The 20,974-nt window shown below is 46.1% G+C and overlaps 1 protein-coding gene across 1 annotated transcript; it reads left to right on the forward strand.

Annotated features, from left to right (window-relative positions):
- The first annotated feature begins 348 nt into the window (after positions 1–348).
- Positions 349–20,773, forward strand: LOC126540214 (E3 ubiquitin-protein ligase Siah2-like). The gene is made up of 4 exons (XM_050187009.3): positions 349–537; positions 9,751–9,883; positions 13,469–13,575; positions 19,962–20,773. The coding sequence occupies exons 2-4, from the start codon at positions 9,762–9,764 to the stop codon at positions 20,411–20,413; spliced, it is 681 nt and encodes a 226-aa protein (XP_050042966.1). The 5' UTR covers positions 349–537; positions 9,751–9,761; the 3' UTR covers positions 20,414–20,773.
- The last annotated feature ends 201 nt before the right edge of the window (positions 20,774–20,974 follow it).

A 20,974-nucleotide genomic window follows, 5' to 3' on the forward strand; every position in this document is an offset into this window, starting at 1 on the left:
AAATTCCGGACATCCTCAAAAGCTTTAACGCACCGCGTAGTGCATGTAATGGCAAGGACACAAACGACGGGACTGCCAGACGCCGCGCTGTGGGCTGTGCCGGATGCTCGGACGTGAAAGCAAGGATTGCGCTATGAAGCTACGCTAGAGTAATTAAAAATATCCTCCCGACAGACGAAGTCGAAGAGAAAGCCGGAGGTAGTACGACGCAAGACAGAAATTAGTGAAGGCAGCTGAGGAGCGTGCCGAAACACGCTGCTGGCCACAGGTGGTACGGCTGGCACGCGAATGGCGCGGCAGAAGTAAAAAAAAGAGACGCTACGGGGGCGACCACGGCACGCGCGAAGCGTCCGAAGTTGCCGGCAGAAAGCACCGAATGACGCGAGCATAAACGCCGGGAGCGTCAGTGGCGTCGCGACACTGGCGCCGAGAGTATAAACACGTCTCCGAAGTTCTGTCGGCGTCATCGTCACTGGTTCCAGGTCAAGGACGCGACAAGCATTAACCCCCGTCTTCTCACTTCAGCGCTGACCCACGGTAAGCGTTGTATTGTTCGTTCCTTCCTACAGTCGGTACGATTAGTATACCTGACCATTACACATCGGTGCGCTGAATGAGGGTGGCCTAGGGCCATGTCGCGAGCAATGTCCGGCAAAGCGCCCGATGCGAGAAAGAAACCTGGGCGCGGTGGCGGCTCAGGAACCATATCCCTGTATTCAGAAATGCCCCTTGAAACTCATGCTTGAATTGACCTAGATAACGCATGGCGTAAACACGCCCAAGTCGTTCACTGCATTTCCTTCGTCCTGTTCTCGTGAGGCGTTACCTCGGCAAAGTCAGGCATGGGTTTCAAGTTAATACCCCTGTCTGAATAGTGGAGTATGGTGCGCATAGAGGACGTGACCGACAGCTTGGCAACGCAATTTACGATACAATGTATGCGTGGGCCATGCCGTGGGCACATCAGCCTGGTGTATCTTGTTTGTTAAAACTTCTGTTGGCATTGCAGTTTAAGAACAGTTACATGTTGCTTGCAAGTGCGCTTTGTTTTGTATGATACTTTGGAATGGAAGACGAAATTTAGAGTTATGTTTGTGTATAGTGCCTACAAAGTCACGTGAAAAATGCTGCTTCGCGAATTGGGCGTGTATTTTGATTATGAAGGGTATGATTGTGTTTGTTGACTACCAATTGTGTCCTCAATCAAGAAAACTGTTCAACCGCTGCTGTTAAAAATTATGAAACTGACGTCTTTCTTAAAGAATGCGGGAGCAAGTTTTCTTTAAATGATGCCTCACTGTTTGCAACGGCTTGTCACAGAACTTGCCACACTTTCAAGGTACCAGTCATGCATCACTAGTGCGATTGTATATGTTCAGAAACCGTGTCTCTGCATCAGAACTATTTTTATGGTGTTTCCTTTAGTGATCGTTGTTTAATGACGTTTGAGTTGGGCCAAAAGCGAAAGCATGACTTGGTGCGAAGCGAAACCGCAAATCCGGGGTTGGTGGCGCAAGAACTGCAGGGTGTTAAAAGGAAACTAGAAGTCTAAGATGAAGATAGCTTGGAAACTTCAGAGGTTCTACAAAAGTACCAGTCCGTGTTTTCTGAAGACCTATCGGGAGAGGAGCGACTTGCGTGATTTGCGGGAAAATTATCTCGTGGTAAAAGCACCGGCATAGCGAGCTTCGTGTGATGAAAACGCGCACGGTCTAGAAAAGGAAATATTGCAAATAGAGTATGATGTTAGGCTATCGCGAGAACAAAAATATGCAGGTCCGACGCACTTTGGGAATCCATGTAAGCGGAGCTATCTGTGCTGTTCGCATTCATTGGCGGTATTTGGCGGTGACGTTGACGGCATACGACAGCCGTGATGTGATTCTAAATGCTAACTTGTCTGCACCACTTGTGTTTGTTCCCGTAGTACACAGAGCACAGACAGACCTGTCATTTATTCATTCTTTCCTTTACTGACGAGAGCCGAAATGAGCAATGCTTCTTGACAATGCATTTTCTTTCAACTGTGTTAGGTGAACTGCCACGCGCAGATGGGTTAGGATAACCACCCATTTCATGACAGCGTCGGTACGGCATCCGGTTGTACCCAGTTCCTGTCTCCTCTCTCTGTACACCATCACTAGCATTATCCCGACCTGCTCCCTGGACTGCGATTGGAGCGCATGAGCACCTGTATTGCTTTTGAGTGGGGCCACGGATAATTACAGCTGTCAAGAGGCTAATGATGCGACACCCAGGGAGATTCACAGGGCATTGTGCACATGTCACACGATAGAAAGGTTCAAACGAAATTCTCGCGTCGACTTCCCTCTCCGCCACGCTACTATTATTCATATACACGCTCAGTAGCTATTGTCGGGCAAAAATTTAACCCTGTGGTCTATCCCCGACCGGGGACTGTTTAACAGGAATCTGGCTACTACTTGCTAGTACTTGTATGCTCTTTCTGCCAAACACTTACGCTGCCTCCACACATACAAAAGAAGACATTGCCATAAGTTATGGCTCTTATCGTAGCTTACAGCTCTATGCGTGGCATCTGAATTGAGCAGTTGCTTTTCAATTTGATAATAATTAAACAAGCTGTGTTACGTACAAAAGATATTTATTACAGAGTACAAGTATTCTGAAAACGTTTATAGGTGTTGTACACAAGAAGTCAGAACAGTAAAGCTTTCAAAGTGCTAAACTTTCGCTTTTGCAAGACTGTTATTCCTATTTTTCCAAGAGCTTTTCAGGAAAATGTTTGCTGCTGTTCTAAGAATGTGATGGATAACCAAATGAGGGCTATGACCACTTTCGCATTATTCGAAACTGTCACCGTCTTCTATGAGGTTTGTAGCCAGTGTAGAAAGGGCTTGGCTTTGGTTCGGTAGAGAATGAAACTGCACAGCATACTTTTCACTTCGCAGCTTGTCCAGGACGATTTCAGCAGTCATTACAGCATTCACTACTGGAGGCTGGGGGAACTTGAGCCCTCCACTTCATGTTTGCTATAATCTCTGCATTTTCAATTGTGAGTTCTTCATCTTCTACCAAATTTGCTCGAAACGCAGTGCATGTAAGTTTTTTTAAGGGCCGCATGGGGGGGGGGGGGGGGGGGCACAGTATCCGGCCACGTATGTTATTGCTGGAAGATTTTGTGCTTTCATTTCAAAGTCCTTGTCATTTACTTCAATGCTGAAGTTCTGTAGAATGGCCTCATCAATGCTGACTGCAGGTGCCCTTGAATCCATGTCTGGAAGCTCCAGGGCTCTTTGCAGCCGAAGCTTGCGTTCAGATTCGAACCCTTGCCTTATAGAGACACTGTACTACGACCTGGAAAGCTGCCTATACTTGCCAAATCTTTGCTCCAAGCAGTCCGTTTGGAATTTACCCAGGAGTACATAGTCGGAATCTAAGGTTTTCAAGGCAATAGCTGATGACCTTGACCAAAGTTTCCGTAGTGAGACGCAGGGCACTGTGGGTCTCCCGAGTGAAAATTCCATTGTCAAACTTCAAACATTCCCAGATGTCAAGCCACTGCATGATGGTTTGAAGGAATTCAACTTGCGGACAAAATTTTTCAGCGATGGGAGTCTACAGATCATCACGAAGCCGGCGTCCTTTGCTAAACTTCACATTAACGATCCTCCACCAGGTTTCGCCAATTTTTCAAAATTCTGTTGTTCCATGGAACAGCGGAAAAAATCAGAAGAAAATGTCCCTTATACCACGGCAGCAGGACCCGATGAAATTTCAATACGACACAATAAAAAACCTCGGTCCAAAGAGCAAGGCACTGCTGACTAATGCCATTGAGCAAGTGATTAGAACGATGGAAATTCCTGTTGGATGGCGTGAAAGCAAGATGCACCTCATCTACAAAGGCAAAGGTGATAAGGGTAAGACGAGCTCGTACAGGCCAGTTACAGTAACGTCGGTGCTATATGTATAGAATGACAATGCACGCCATGGAAATTAGAAGTGTCGAAATGGGCGGGAAGAAATGATGTACCGGGGGAACTACACAAGGGGTTCAGACCAGGCAGACGCTTAGAGGATAATATATTTGTACTAACTCACTGCATAGAGATTTCAGTAACTCAGAATGGACCTTTACGGAGACCATCTCTAGATATTAAGTTAGCCTGCGACAACGTGGACAGGAAATTGTTATGGGATATCTTCAAGCACAAAGCTGACGATTTCGTGGTGTTGCTGAGGGAGATATATAGAGACAACTCACTACAAATTACTTGGGAAGGCCGAAAATGTAGTGAAGTCGTGGAAATTCGCCAAGGACTGAAGCAAAAATGTTCTCTGCCTTCATTGTTGCTCACGCTTTACGTACGTTACAGGCATAGAAAGACGACTGGAAAATAGTGAATTAGGGTTTCATTTATCATTCATGCGTAAAAGACAAATGGTGCTACAGTAGGTCCAGGGACTGACGTATGTGGACAACATAGTGCTACTAGCGGGCAATAAAAGATTTACGGACACTTGCGAATATCCGTGGCAATGCAGCGACAAATCTAGGCCTCCAGTTTAGCACAGAGAAATTGGGAATTATGATCATTAATTAAGACAAGAGTAATTACGTGGTGTCAAATCAATACGATATCATACCCATAGTCAAGCAATATAAGTATCTCGGCGTATACATAAACGAAGGAAATACTCAAGCACCCACCAAGAGAATCTGAAAATAAAGGGGAAGTGGAATGCAGCAACAATGAAACATGGAGTACTTTGGGGCCGCAATAAATATGAGGTGGTGCGTGGAATATGGAAAGTAGTAATGGTGCCAGAGCTAACGTTCACAAGTGCCATTCTGTGATTAAAATGGGATGTCTTGTCGGGGTTGAAAGTTAACGAAAGATTGGTAGGCCAGTTGGCTTTGGGAGCCCACGGTAAAAAACAGAAAGGAGGCAGCGAGAGTGACATGGGTTTGAAGTCAGAGAAGTGTAGAGCAAAATTAGTTTTGAAGACCCAGGAACATGGATAAAAAAAAAAAAAAGGGGCGGCTCAAGTGCACAACTATCTGTTGGTAACGAACAAGTTGACAACCAAACAGGGTAACTGAAAGTGCAAACAGACAACCAGGAGTCATCGAAAAAAAATGTGACAGAAGCAAAGACAGTGAATTGGATGCAAGAAACGGAAACAAAAAATACCATTCAGATTTACAAGAATTAAAAGAAATAAATCGGAAGAGAAAATCTGTACGATAACATGAAGTGTCTTGCCAGTCGAGGCACGAGCTGGTCGCCTAAGGAGAAAAAACATACCGAAGCAAATATCCGCAAGAAGGCGAGGTACGTGCATGCAGCAGCAAAAGTACAGAGACCTCTCAGCACATCCTTATGGAATGCGAAGGCATTCACCCACTGAGACCCGTAATTGACGTGCACATTCCAGAAGCGCTTGGATTTAAGGTGGACGGAAGCGCCAACCGGTCAGCAGTCGTGATAAGCAAGAGACGTTTAGAGCATTGGAAGGAAAAAGCAACGAAGAGGTTGATACGACCGGATGCGTTACAGGCATAGGTAGCGGTACAAAGTAGATACACGCTTTTGGGGAGGAGAAAAAAGATTAAAGACGTGTATGCAAAACATGCTAGAATAAAAAGCATATATAGCTTACCTGAGTAACTAAAGCAGCCTGGTGACAATTTGTCACTGCCCCGTTTCAAAGGGGATGATATTAAATTATTATCATCACTATATTCCGCGTTTCTTGAATAAACTGCAGTTGAGTGTCTTTTCTATGTCTACGTTCTTGTCGCTATTTTATAATTGTTACCACACCAACTAAACCAGCTGTCCCTACTTTTGCTGCACGCGTAAGCACAATGGAAAATTTAAACGCATTTTTGGCGCGTCAAGTTGCATCGCAGTTCATGTGTCTGGTGTCTTTTCGAACCATGCTAACAAATCCCATGCATCATTTTGTTTGTCTGTTCAGCTTCTGGCGCACGTTAGACAGCGTCGAGATTTTTGCGCGAAACTGTCGTCTAATCAATTCCTATGTGCAAGATTTTCACTGCAGTTTCTATTCAATGTAAAAAGTGTTTTATTAAGAATTTTCTTTATTGTTTTCACTGTTAAAGAAAGGCTTGGGTGAAACGTGCTCAAATAGGGTTAAAGAGATGTGAGTACCGTTGAGCGTCGTCGTTTTAGAGCACTGCTCTTAAGCGCCCGTTCCTGCGTCGGCGTGCCTTGGCGTTACGCCTCGTAACCGACCGAACGCATAGAGCAGAGCCAAATGAAAGACGACGCTCGAGGAGGAAAGTGTAGGAGGAGCACAGGGGACACGGCCTGCGCATGCGCTGAGTTGCGGGTGCCCCCGGCGATTTCAGCGGCGTGGGCGATCTCATCTGCGCTCCCGAGGGGGGGGGGGGGGTAGCTAGGGCAGGGTGGCATGAGGTGGGGAGGATAGATGGTCTGTGGGGCAGGGCTAGCTCGTCCGCGGCGTCAACTTTCGAGGTCAGTCCACAGTACCAGTGTGTGCGACCGGGATCACTGGTCCTGCAAGGGGCGATGGCGAGCGACTATGTGATGCTCCCTTGGGTTTAGTCGCCGCTGACAGTGGTAGCACAATTTCCGCGCGACGATGGGCCGTTCGCTGCGTTGGTGGAACAAAAACGTGCTAAGAAAAGCGTACTGCCGCGCAAGACGGGCTTTACGGCGACGATGGCTACGAGATGACGCCAAAGAAGCGCGCGTGAACTGTATGGTAACAAAGCGCTGCATGAGCTGCGTGGCGGCTGCTGTGAATCACGCCCACGCGTGACCCACGCGTGACCCACGCGTGACCCACGCGCTGCCTCTCGTCATCTCCCTATTAGCGAGGCAGTCGCGCCATAATTTGCTCCGTTTGCAATGTGCCACGCGAGACAAATTGCCCGCGCCAGCTACTCTGCTCACAGCGTTTTCTCCGTAATATAAACCGTGTACCTATACAATCATAATGCAAAACATTGACAGGCGAAATGAAAACACGTATAGAGCTGCGCTCAAATTTGGCATTAGGGAGTATCGTAATCGTAGGTGAACTTTCTTCACGCTTCACGCCAGAACAATGCCTGTTACAACATAGTTAGAATAAATATGTATTTATGTGTCATGGGGAAGCAGATTATTTTTCGCGCTACAAAGCGCGACTATTGAGCACGTTTTATTTGATTATAACAATTGTAATTTTGTTTTGGGATATATTATAGAGAGCTTTAAAGGCAGATCTACCCCTCAACTCTCACGGTATTTGTTTTTGGCCACTTCACCCACGATTTTTAATAGACGAACGTTATATTGCGTTGCGCGGGCTGTATGCCGTCTAGCGTATTACGTTGGCTCATAGACATTGTGATATCGAAGACCGGTCTCTGCACGAATACTTTGAGAAAATTGTCATCGCAAGTGCATGAGGTGTATAAGATGATAGATTACAACGAAGATGATATTCAGTAATTAATGCTCTAACTTACATGAAACGAGTCTGACGTGTGATCGCAGGCATTTATGTACACTTGTAGACAAGGAGGAAATAAAGAAAAAAAAAAGGACATTGTGGCCAAGTGGATAGAGGATGCTGTACTTGTAAGCCGAGGTTCTACCGCGCCATCTGGACACGTAGTAATATTTTTTAAAAGTATATATGAGCCATTCGGCAAGACTGCAGCAGCCACGGTATAAGGAAAGCCCGGGAAGGCTCGCAAAAATACCTTCGCCTTAAAAATTGTACGATAGCTATTGATTCAGTGATAGCACGCGATAGCCTATCGAATTAACAAGTAATCGCAATCTGTCGTGACCCTAGAGGCTTCCATATTCCAGACAAGCGGTTTGCGTTTCAAGGAAAGGTCAGCGGGTGGGTGTGTTTCCAGCGAGTCTAATCTCTGAATCACGCGTCACTCTACGAACGGACTGTCTTTCCGAGCGTGGTATTTGTTGTACGGACTCTCTGTTCACGCTTCGTTCATTTTTTTTTCCCCTTTGTAAGAAGCAACGTAGCCCTGCGTCTGCGTAAGCTATTTTTCTTCTTCTGAGGAACGCACAGGGATAAGCTGCATACATATCGCCAAATCATAAGAGGCCTTCTCTGGTGAAGCCTGAAACTAATTTTTAGGTTTCTAGAGTTCCGAAAATGAGTTCAGTATTCCCGACATATAGGGAAGGTGCTATATTTAAGCGATTTGTTCGGTATTGCTTTCGTAACAAATGCGGACATCTTGAAGGGACTCCAGGTAGTAAATAGGCAAGTAATTAGAGAAATCACGCTAATTGTTTTACTTCACTATCTCTGGGATCGACCCACATTCGCTATTGCCTTCCTTGTAACAGATAACACTACGCAAGAACTGCGATGTTTCATCAACTACAGGATTGACACAAGTTAATCACGTTTTAACATTCATCATTCCGAGTAAGGATGCCATTGTCGCTTTAACATAGACCACATGACGTAAACATAGGTACGTGTGATTGTACAACGCAGTATAAATCCCGCCGTTGCTGCCATACGATCGGCTTCGACGTGGTCGTCGTCGTGCTCCTGTCGTCACACACACGTATACGCTGACGTCATAAAAGAAAACTACTCAATTTATGCGCAATTTCGCGCAACTTCAAGTTTCGCTGGATAGCGAGGTACTAGTAAAACGCACGCTTCAAAAGCAGTCCTTCTTACACCTATTCTTACACCGTGGTAAAATACTTTCCACGGCATCGATTCCCCACCTTGCATCGAATCTGCACTGTTCTTCTTTGTCTTCTCCCGAGAGCCGCACAGGGATAAGCTACGTAAACTCTGCGAAATCACAAGAAACGTTCTCTGCAGAAATCTGAAACGACATCGATACATGTGGTACAGGGAGTTTCAGAAGATGAGTACGATATTCATTAGATAGATCGAAGATTTCATATTCAGGTGATTTCTTTCACCACAGAGCTGTAGATTTCAACATGACTCGAGATCGCAAATGGTCAAATAATTATGAAAATTAGGCTAACATTTAGAACGACAAAGGCAGAGGATCGATCACATCAGTAAGCTTGAAGACCGTCAACCCAGGAGTGTACTACCGTTCCTAGGAAAGCAATATGCTGACGCCGCTAATTTCTGTAGCGTAACGAATTCCAGGTCATTCTCACGCAGAAAACCGAAGTTGGTTTCCGAAAAGCGCTACTGTCACGCCCCTAGAAGACAGCCATCTATGACATGCTGCCTTTTATAATAGAGCCAAATGAAAAGACGGAAAGACGAATGACGTCGCGGGACAAGCGCTTATCCCGCGCGCAGAGTCCTTGTTTCGTATTTTTTTTTATTTGCGCTCTTGCTACAGTATACAGTTACCCCAGCTAGCCAAACTTTCCATTTAACGACGTGAGCGTCCACGCCTCGCACCAGCATGAAGCTAGCGAGATCGCTGCTTGATAACGGCGCTTCTTTCACGCTCGTCCGTTGGTAAGGCAGAAGCAACGACGTCATGCGCGCACACGCACACAGAGCGATACGCTCGCAAGGCAGGTGGTTTTTTCACACTTAAATCTGGGCCTCCGCAACAAATGCTATACGCATTGACGAAAATACTTGACAGTTCAGCGAGCTAAGCATGGTGTTCGGCCGCCGCGATGTATTACCTGATCGATAAAGAGCGGTGTCCTAAGACATCTCTTTTGAACTTTCTTCTGGAGCAAATTAATGTTTCTTTCTGACAAATTAAGCAGCGCTATTTATGTGCAGGTAAGGTTGCCATGTTTCCCTGGGTGCCAGAGGGCCAAGACCTGAGGTGGCTTTGCAAGTACTGCACCGAAGGCTGCCCCGCTAAACTGCCCTTCTGGTTCAAGTCCATACACGAAAAAGTCTGCAAATTTCGGTAAGTTTGTCATTGGCCTTAATATGTCAACGTTGCCTTTTGTTATGCCCGCTCATTTCTGTTAGATGAAACTTCACAACGCGCCGTCGCTTTGTGCTGAGACTGCCGACTACTTTCCAACAGCGCGGAAACAGGGCAACAGTTAATGGATGGCACGGGTGTCCCTATAGCACTTCTTGTGTAGAGAAACCGTCGTGGTACCATGAAGTGCAGAGACTTCTAGCACGTTAGCAACGACTAAGAGAAATCTGTTTCTGCGCGAACAGGCAACAAAAACGTTCATGAAATGCTTCTTTTTTTTTCTGATGAGAGAACTTAATATCACGAAACATCGAGTGACGTATTCTAGGCATGCATATTCAAGAATACGACGCGCGCAGGATCGAGGCTCGTGCTCGCGTGAGGCTTGCGTTTGGAGGTGGACAGATTCACCTTTTGCCCCCTGGAGTAGTTCGATTGTTAACAATTTTGTGTATGTCGTCGGTGTCTCATCCATGGGATCCGAGTCTGAGGGGCAAACCTCTAAGTTGGTTAGACCTCGGGCTACCCAGCATTAACCCGATATTAATAGCCACCAGCTGGCCCCTTTCATCACCCCGGTAAACCCGAGGTACAGTCAACAGCAAAAGATTGCGGGATGCGCGAGCGCGTGGCAAAGCGAACCTCCTCCCCTTCTAGCGGTGACCCCTGGTGTCGAGACCGACGCCTGCACGCATGCGCGTCCCTCCGAGACTGCAAGCGTGCATGTTTCCGCGCTTCCTCCTCGCGCGCCCGGCGATATCCGAATGTAGCCACGAGGTAGCCCTCTTGCGATATGCGCTGTGGCGGCTTCGATGGGCGAAACTGTGTGAAACGTGTTTAGAAGCGTAAACTAGCGGGCGCCACTGCGGCCGCTTTTGTCGAGCCACGAGCGCTGACGCATAGGACCGACCCTGTGGCGAACGCAACAAGTCATTTTTTTTTTTGTGGGCTGCACCTTCTCGTGGCCAATCTTGGTTGTTTTTTTTCTTTTTACGAACGGTGCGTTCTACCGCAAAAGAGCGTGGCAGAAGACGTGCTCTATAGAAGGAGACCGGCAAGACGAAAATGGGGGACAATTGATTTCCGTCGTATAAACGAAGTTCTGCCCGTCGAAGCGGCCACGGCGCATATCGCAAGAGGGCTACCTCGCGGCTACATTCGGATAACGCCGGGCAAACAAAGAGGAAGCGCGGAAACATGCACGCTTGCAGTCTCGGAGGGACGGACATGCGTGCAGGCGTCGGTCGCGACATCAGGGGTCACCGCTAGAAGGGGAGCAGGGTCGCTTTGCCACGCGCTCGCGCATCCCGCAATCTTTTGCTGTTGACTGTACATAGTTCATCACCTTTGTGTTTGTATGCCACTCTCGAGAAAAGTGTTACGCAGCAAGCCTCTGCTATTGTTCTTAGTTTTTTTTTTCACAGTAGCGAGGCGCTGGTGGCAAGGCTACAGAAAGGGGGCATTTGATGGGCATTATGTGCACTATTCGACAAGCAGGACTCCTCACCCGTTCAGGTAGCCCTACACATCGAGGCTGATCGCATTAGCTCGTGGCACCGTTGAAGTTCAGCAACGCACGGGGGAGAAAAAGCCTACAAACGATGATGACACCACATCGTGTGTTTATGCTTCGTTTGATCTTTCTGTAGATAGTCCGCCGTTCCGTGCTGTTCAGTGGATGTGTGTGAAGAAACGCAGTTGCGGATTTCACGGAAGCCTCGGGCGCGGTTGGCATATGCAGTTATATTAGACATCTTTAGAATAGCGTTTGACATCAAACGTAAACGCATTACGTATGTAAAAAATTGCGTTATACTCACTGAGCATGTTCAGTACGATTCTTGGTTTCGGTGGTTTACGCTCGCCATCATAACGTACGTTATTTGGTGAGTTTAACGTTCTTAATGCTTACGCACGCTAAGAAACAGCGTTGTCGAACATGGAGGCATCCATGGCTCCCGCTCAGCGTGGATTCTCGTGATGGCTACGGCTCTCACTTTCGTTGATCGCCAGTAACTATTGAAATAAGCTTTCGCTTCCTCTATAAACTCGTATGAAACGCTTAGTTATCATCGCATAGCGCGTTAAATTTCTGAAATCGTTCGGCGATCTGGTGTCCGTAAGCCTAACGAAACGCGGCCGCATAGCAACGTCAGGAAGGTTGCTAATGGATATTCTTGGATACGTTTGGCCGATGCACCAGACGGCGCTCTGTCTTTCACGTCATCCCTACGTTTGCGTTCCCATACGGTAAACTAAAAGTCTTGAAGGGACGCGCACCGGAACGTCCCGCAAAGGTGCTTGCGTTTAACGTGCTTATGGCAACAAAAGCTATTGTAAAACTGTCTAATTACTAGAGCTGGACCTCGCTACTCTGTCGCTAAATCATACTGACAATCTTGGGTTGTTGTGGGACTATGTACTATTTGGGTGGACTTCGTTGAGTTGACAGTTTTCACTTAAATAATTGTTTTCTGTTAATATTAACAGAAAACAGAAAAACCAAGACGTGTATACATGCGCAGCAATGGTTTGCAGTGGAGTGAATCATATTTCGCTGTCATCTAGACCGTTGCGTTTCTCAATATTTAGCCATTGAATAACCACTGAAAGTTTGTTGCCGTATTTCATATCCGTCGCATGTTTAGCGAACATGTTTCAGGCAGCTCTGCCTTCGGAGCACCTTACGGCCCACCCTGCGCAGATTTTAAACACGGTGGTTGAATGCGTGACGTCGTGTTTTTTATTAGCCTCTGTGGTCAGCTACCGCTGGCGGCGAAGCGACTCCTGCACGTAGCTTTATCGTTACTGATGTGCATTTCATTAACCGCATCCTTCGATTGCTATAAGGCCACGTTATTGAAAGGGGTATTCTTGTTGAACAAATGGGGTGATATGAACTGCCTTCGCGGAAGCAAGTGAGTGTGCAACCTGAATTGGAGAGTTCTTGTACAACTATAGTGGTAGTAAAACAACCGAACTTTGGCTCAAGAAGAATAGCTGAGCAGACGTTCTCAGTTGGAATATGTGGCGGAATATTCGCTCGGAACACTCACCGTTTGCATCGATGTTTCTTGCTGTCGAATCTAATAAGCGTTAAATTTTAATTTTTTGCTTTCATAGAAGAACGAATATTCGTCAATTTCGAAAGGCGAATTCTCGTACCGATACCGGTAAAAGAGCATATATAGTTCGATGCGCGTTCCGAATTTAGAATATTCGCGCACGCCTACATACACCTACGCGAATTGTGAAGATGACCTTATATTTATCATTTATACAGTTAATCAAAACGAGCTTCTGTATGTTAAAAAGTCAGTCCCACTGAACGCGCATTTCAGCCTTTATTGAGTTACTGCTATCACGGTTGTTTGTACGACAAGCGTAACAACTTCAATGTTTGACGTTTGTCAGACATCTACCGAGCCATGTTTCATGAGGTTCATTACACGCGAATGAGAGATGTCATTTAGATCAGTTGTTGGCGAACAGCAAACTACCAGCAGGGTTCGAATCTCAGCGAACTGTGAAGTCAACAATAATCTCTACATGTAATTGCTGCAGGCCGTGTCCTTGCGTACTAGGTGCCATGTCGTGCTCATGGAACGGCCCGCTCAAAGACCTTGCCACTCACATCGTTCGGAGTCACAGCTTCATACCAAAATTTCAAGGTAAGCTCACAAACGATTGCATTGCGTCCGCAGTAATGTCTACAGTGGGGGACACCCAACTAAATTATATTTATTTCTCTGAGAGGTGAAAGGTCCACTTCTTAAGCAGTTTTATGTCCCAGCGCTGCAGCCGGTCTCTGAGACACCGTCGTACTGACGTGCAATAGATCAAGCTTAACTCCGCCGTGGGTGGCGAACAGCTTTTGTGTTGCACTGAACTTCGATGGGGGGGGGGGGGGGTCGAAATACAATATCGCCTGTGAAAGTTGCACTGGGTGTACATTGAAGAACCCGAGGAGGTGAAAATTAATCCGTGGTCTCCCACTACGCCGTGCCTCACAATCATATTGACATGTGTGCATTGTTAATCACCTGTTTAGCATTCTTTCCGCGGGCTGCTTTTGACCCGGTAACAAATTTAAAGTTACCAGTGCACGACGGGCCTGCACGCACTGGGAATTTCCCGAATGTTATCGTTGTTTTTATCGGTTTATGTTGTCACCAAACGTATTCCCGTCAGAGTGCACGTGCGACGCGAATAGTTTTGTGCTTTCTGGATGGCACGAGAGGAGCACCAGCGATTACGTAGGAACCTTCGACGAGTCGTGTGCAAAACTCGACGCTCTTGAGCCGCACATAAAACGATCGCCGACTGTGCTCGCCGCTGTTGTTGTGCTTTGAGTGTGAAAACAGCTAAATCTTGAGGTTTTACACGCCAGAACCACGATCTAATTGTGTGACGCGCGGTAGTGGCATCTCCGGATTAATTTTGACCCCCCAGGGCATCATTAACGTGGCCTCAATGCAAGGGACACGGGCGTTGCTGCATTTCGTCCCGTCGACATGCGGCCGCCGCGGCAAGTACGTATTCGGTCCCGCGCCGGCGTGCTTAGCAGCGCAACTCTAAAGCCATTGGGAAAACCACGGCGGTTGCTTTGAGTGTCACATGCTTGTTCGGGGCACAAGTTTGCCCATTAAGGAGTTGGTTTCGTGGCTTACAGTTTCGCTACTGTGTTCTTTACCATCACTGCAACGTGACGCTATCTTGGTTTTGACGCCTGGAACTCCAGAATTTCTTTTTTCTTTCATAAGTTTGACCACGTGCGTTTTTGAACTATTTGATGCACATAACACTGTGGCTGGAAGGGAACTGAGTGCTACTGAAAGAGCGACGATATTTCAGATATATACTGCTGTGCTAATAAAAATACAATTAGATTCTGGTGTTTACCGTGCCGGAACCAAGATATGGTTATGTGACACGCCGTACTGAGGGACTTCACATAAGTTTCGACCAGCTGGGGTTCTTCAAAGTGCACCAAATTCACGGTACGCGTGCGTTTTCGCATTGAGGAGTTCCCATCGAAATGCCGCTGCTTCGGCCGGGATTCGATCCCGCGCCTTCGGCCTTAATAGCGCAACGTTGAAGCCACTACGCCCCCCACCACAGCGGGTATGAGTAATATCGAAGAGCTCATTTGAAAGAAGTAGATATATTTGAGGTGGTCAGCATATATGCCCACTTTGATGTGACGGTTCCCCAAACTCCCTGTGAAGGTTTGCGAAACGGCCGTGTTTTCTCAGAAAGCAACGTTGGAACGTATTCGCACAGGTGCTGATACTGCAGCATATGCGCTTGAATCTTGAAGTAAGTACGTTAAGTAAAGGGTGAAGTGCACAAGACAGCCAGGGCAGCGATAAAGGAACAGAGAGCGACGAGGCAGAAGTAAAGCAGGCGTTCGGCGGAACTGCCTGTTGCCTGCATTTATTTTTTACAGCTGAAATATAGCTGCAAATACAGAAGGAATAACTTTTATTCCCTAGCGCTGAACGCAACGTACCTTTTCAGCAATCCGCGTGTTTTGTGTGATGCTGAGCACCAAAAGGAGACTTCGTATAGAAATTTGTATGGCAGCGTGCGTGCGCGCCTAAGCAAGAACATTTGCGGAATGCATCTCTCAAGATACAGCAATATAGAGCATTAAAGACAAATTGCAACGAAGTATTGGACCGCGTAGAATGCGCGCTTTCAGATAGTGTAGATGTAGAACAGCCTCTGTGCATGCAATTTTCTTACATTTGAAATGCGACTGGGTGCGTCCCGAAAATCTCGTAGAAATGGATGTTTTCGCTAGCGAAACTGAAAAATCAGGAAGCCACCATTACAGTTAGCAGAAAATGACATGGGGACCACCACGTGCTGCTCCTCGACAGGATCTCTCAGATAAGGAGGCATCAGCAACTACCCATGGAGCAGTGAGAAATTTCAGAGGGGACGTGCTAGAACTTACCTCATAGTGCCAACTACTAGGTGTGTGCGTCTGCTTATGTGCTGTTGAAATGCTGCTAACAAAAAAAAAATAGGCGATAGACATAGCTGCCGTTATGGCATGATTACTTTTATGGGATACCCTACTCAGCTATAACCAGTTTAGGCAACGTGAAATTTCATTTCACGTTGCCTTTAATCTTTATTTAGGCAACGTAAGCACTGCACACACACAAATCGGTTCAGAAAACTGTAAAACAATCAGTTATGAAGCATAGGATATGGCTTTACTCGGGGGTGTGAGTGGAGGGTATAAAACGAATGATGATAATGCAGAGAAGGCCTTTTGTTTATGCGTCTCGTCCAGCAGCTCCTAGAAAAGCTAAATCTTGCCTTATAATCATGACTACCATGTTTGCGTCAGGCCAAGCACTCAGAATGCAGCCATCAAATAGCGGCCTGCTGACATATGCGTTGACTGAAGAGAGGAGCTTGTGCCAGTGATGCAAGACGAATGCGGCATGTCCACAGAAGATTACTGAATGAAATTGGTCATTAGTATTTCAGTGGCGAATGCTTGCTACAATGCGTGTGCGATCACATTGCCTCTGCCACCATCAAGCAGAACGCCGTTGTGATGTGACTGCTCAGCTCTTTCTTTCTTTCGATAGTATTTGTCGCAAGGCACACGGGGACTGCTAGAAAATGCTAATACTGCCCGCCGTGAGTTTCGCAAGTGCTGCATCACCTTTACACAGTACCGCTAATTTGGCGCACTTGTCTCGGGTACATGTTCTTCACTGCTTATTTTCACTTCTTCCGCACCCTTCCACAAACTTGCCATGTTTAGTCTCAAAGCTTGTTTGTTGTACATGAAGTCGCGGTGATGCGTCCTTGTGTTTGAGTTCTGCGGGGTACTCTCGGACGATCACTTTCCGCAATCTTTCAATGTCGTGAGATGTGGCACAAGGCTCGTTAGATAATCCGAGCTGTTTTGCTCGGCCAGCCAATCAGCGCGGATTTGACAATGACATCTCCGAAAGTCATCGCCCGAGAATACGTCTCCTGGGCAAATGCGTCGTATCAAAAGTGTGTTTGTTGTTGGCTAATTACCTCTACTGAAGCCCGCAAGGGGGAGAGACGTTCATAAAAAAGGGGAAAAATATGTGGAAATAATTAGTTTCTTTCAAGTTTGCCGAATGTTTCTTTTATATAACACTATATAATAACATTGTATATTTAAGTATGTAACATGTTCTTTTAGTATTTTTGTGCATCATTGTTCTTTTGCGTCAATGTCATTTTTTAAGTGCAAAAACGACAAAAGAGTGGAATAAGACGCTCTGTGCATAGTATTATGCTTCGTGCTAATAATTTTTTATTATCTTTAATATTGGTTGGCTACTGTGTCCAGTGCTGTGCACCGAAATATTGCATAGGAATTATTGCGCGCTTCGCAGAACTAATTGGATGCTTTCCTCAGAGAAAACATCAAAGTAGGCAAACAACAACGCAATGGACAAACAACGTGGTATTTATTGCGTCGCGACTTGATGTGTGCAAATTGCGAAATTGAAATTTTATATATATATATATATATATATATATATATATATATATACATACACACGGAAGACTAATTCACATAACTACTCCACTCTTCCAAGAGCGATTCGCCTTTGGAACAATATTCCCAACGCCATCGCTTATGAGAGTGACCACACAAATTTCAGGCATCTTCTAACAAGGCATTTTTTCAAACTCTAAATAACCTAACATGTTATTTTCTCTTGAGTTTCCAGTTATTATTGTGCTACTATCCCTTAAATACTGTTTTGTTATAGCCAAATATGTCCTGCTCGCTCTGTAATTCTATCGATTATATTTTACTTTGTGCAAGTTTCTTGTTCACTGACCTCTCGCGTTCAAAACCATTCAGTTTGTCCTTTGTACAATTTTAAGACCACATTACTGTGTGTTAGCGCAATTCTCACACTGTATTTTTTGTATACGTATTCATATATGTATTCTAATTATTGTATAATTTTAGAGTGCATTGTCCCCCCTTACACAATGCCTCTAGGGATCTGTAAGGTAACTTTGTATATTCTGCGATTAGTTGCTCCCCTATACCGTTTATTCAGACATCATATAACTCAAAAACTGCCTCGAAAGCTACAGTCATGTATTTCAGTGCTAGAAAGTCAGAAAGGACATATATTCTGGTCGAAGGTATGACGCCAAGTTGAAAACGCAGTTTATTTTTTTTTGTCACAGAACTCGATTTGTTGTTTTTCGCCTGGAAGATGGGCCGTTAATTGGAGAAAATATTGCAGCAAAAATTATGCTCTTGCGCTGCCTCCTTCAATATATATAGCGAAACTTGTAACCCCCCACCCAGGGTCTTAAAACGAGAACTGAAGTTACGGTTTGATATGTAAGAAAATATGCTCGAATCTTGTAGCGGTTTATTATTTTTAGAGGTAATATGATGTTCCAAGAAGTAATAAGACTTCAATAGCATTTACCGCACGTTTCCATCTGTTAAGAGCAAACTCTAAGAAGGGGGACGCACCATATTTAAGACAATTTGTTTACAAACCCTGGCGTTTTGTGTGTTATATACAAAGCAAATTGCTTTTCTTTTGTGGTGTTTATGCACTGTAGTTTTTTTCCTTCATATTTTACTGTCATCTACAGTGTGGTAAAGATCGGAGTGCGAAAATGAGGGAAACGAAATGCTGCCGGGAGTCAATACATGAAGGTCACCACGCGCGAAGGACAGGTGACAGAAAGCCCTTCAGGAAGTGCTTTGAAATATGGTAATTAATGTGGAGAGTGGCTGCGGTATTCTGGAAGAAATCTCTAAGCTGGCAAGACAGAAATATAGGTCATAACAGTATGTCACAGATTGTCTTGCCCTGAATAAGTGCTTCAATAGTACGAGCTGTCAAAGGGCAGCCAAAGACGCCTATTTAAACCATCCGATTATCGGTAGTGTCCGACTTTCTCTAATTTTTTAACGTAAAGTAAGACCCACTTCATATGTTGAAACCAGTTACAGTAGAACATGACTTTTACACAGTGAAGAGATGACTTACGACTCACTGGTTGATTAATGTGAAGGCCTCGAGCTACAGTACTGCTGCCACGAAAAAACCTACAACGATAACTGAGGTGCTCCGTGGCCAAAATTAGAAAAAAAAAATACAAGACTCGGGAAGAGAGAAGCCACGAATTTCGTGAATTTCAGCTGTATTACTTGGTGTTTGTGAGCTCTACTGATGTTTCAGTTTCTTTTCATTTTCTTAGAACCACTTTCTCGCATTTATTTCACACACCGACAAGCATAACTATCTTTCGTATATAGATATTTCAGTTACACTTTGCACAGTTATTTCTTACATAATTGGCTGTGCAACGAACCGACGTGGGCACTGACGACGTGAGCACCGAACGCGAGCACAAGCGTTAATATTGATCACTTATGGACACTGCTGTTGCTGTTGTTACTTTAAAGCTAAAAAAAATATGCGTACAGGCGTACAATCCCTAACAAAACGTGCTCTCCACATCTACTGAAGCATACAGATCACTATTGTTTCGCGCTCAGTTGACAGCGCACTACTTTAGGCCGTGCTTGAATGGTTTAAGATAACATGGTCAAGCAACACTGCGCCAGTTCCGAAGGAGCGAGTGTTAACGTGCGTCGGGGCTTGTGTCCTGTGGCAGTGTCCTCCTCCAAAAGGCGCGACGCGACGCATTGGCCTATCGGCGCCAGTGGCTGATTGCTACACGCGTGTAAATACGCGCGCGCCAGCGCCGGTCCGGTGCGAAGCTACTTCAATAAATCAAGCGTAACAAGAAAACCAAGCGCAATGGCCAAATTCTTGTTCAAACGCCATCGCTGCCAAGAGGCGAGAAGGGGCGTGAGCGTGCCCGTCTTGCACGTCAAATTTAGCTGTAGTGGCGACCACCAGATGTGTTGCTTATTAGAAAGATATCTATTTCAACGTTATAGAGAGAATATGACTGAAGTATGGCCAAACAAAATGCTTGTGCTGCATGTACAATTTTTTTTTAGCACCGCCAGATCACTGTTTCGTTTCTCGCGCAGGCGAGCAGGTCGCGGTCACTGCGAACGACTTTCAGCGAGCGGAGGACTTCAGCTGGTTCACTCTTCTCTCCTGCTTTGGCCAGCACTTCCTCTTGATGCTCATGAAGCGCCGGTCCCCCGAAGACGAAGACGAGACGTACTTCAACGCCGTGGTACTGCTGATAGGTCCTAGCGTCGAGACACTGAACTTTGCTTACCGCCTCGAGTTCGTCGCCCAGCACTGCCGTCTCACGTGGGAGAGCAAACCGGTCAGCGTCCATGGGATTGCCGACATTTCAGTAACGAGCGGCGGAGGCTTTCTATTCATAGCCGATACTGTGCAGCAGTTCACAGATGGCAAGGACCTGAGCTTCAATGTCATCATCTCAGAATGTAGCACTCCCGCCACTTGGGAAAGGCATATCAGGCGCGGGGTCGCAGCCCAGGATCTCTGGGGAAGCGTGTCCGGTTAACGGCAGCATCCGGGAAACGACGTACGCCTCGGCTGGGTTCCGTGCTAGCGATGACGCCGTAGCCTTACTTCCTCGCGGTCCTGTAACAGGCTACCATTTATTTCAGTTATTCCCGAGTCAATTTCCTGCACTTGATTAGTGACCACATTGCAAAACTCAGTGCCACGGGGACATAGTAGCTAATGCGACGGCGCGTTATGCGCTCACTGCCGCACCGGATACTGAAGCGCCAGACTGGCGCTGCATGCATGGAGGCGCTCGGTATAATGGTGCAGTAACCAAGTCTGGAGCGAAGAAAAAAAAAGCGCTGCCTACCTACTGTATACCAATTTTTTAAATAAATAAAAGCGAGAGACAGGGCATCGTGCAATAAAAATTAAAACAGCTACCGCAATGATGGGAACCTATTAGCCACAGGGCACAAGCCCAGCATTCTACGCCTACTCCAAGGGGGGCAGCGGTTGTCAGTAGGTGTTTACATGTAAGAAAGAAGGAAATAATTGTGAGCGAGCATTACGCCACGCAGCCATGGAGCCTGCATGGGCAAGCGAATTCTCCGAG

The sequence above is a fragment of the Dermacentor andersoni genome, chromosome 2 (genome assembly GCF_023375885.2).
Source record: "Dermacentor andersoni chromosome 2, qqDerAnde1_hic_scaffold, whole genome shotgun sequence".
Taxonomy (NCBI): domain Eukaryota; kingdom Metazoa; phylum Arthropoda; class Arachnida; order Ixodida; family Ixodidae; genus Dermacentor; species Dermacentor andersoni.

Excerpts from the sequence above, each read along its gene's own strand:
- LOC126540214 (XM_050187009.3), top strand. The coding sequence starts at position 9,762 with ATGTTTCCCTGGGTGCCAGAGGGCCAAGACCTGAGGTGGCTTTGCAAG. Across the intron at positions 9,884-13,468 it reads GAAAAAGTCTGCAAATTTCG|GCCGTGTCCTTGCGTACTAG; the intron begins GTAAGTTTGTCA and ends TAATTGCTGCAG. Across the intron at positions 13,576-19,961 it reads CTTCATACCAAAATTTCAAG|GCGAGCAGGTCGCGGTCACT; the intron begins GTAAGCTCACAA and ends TTTCTCGCGCAG.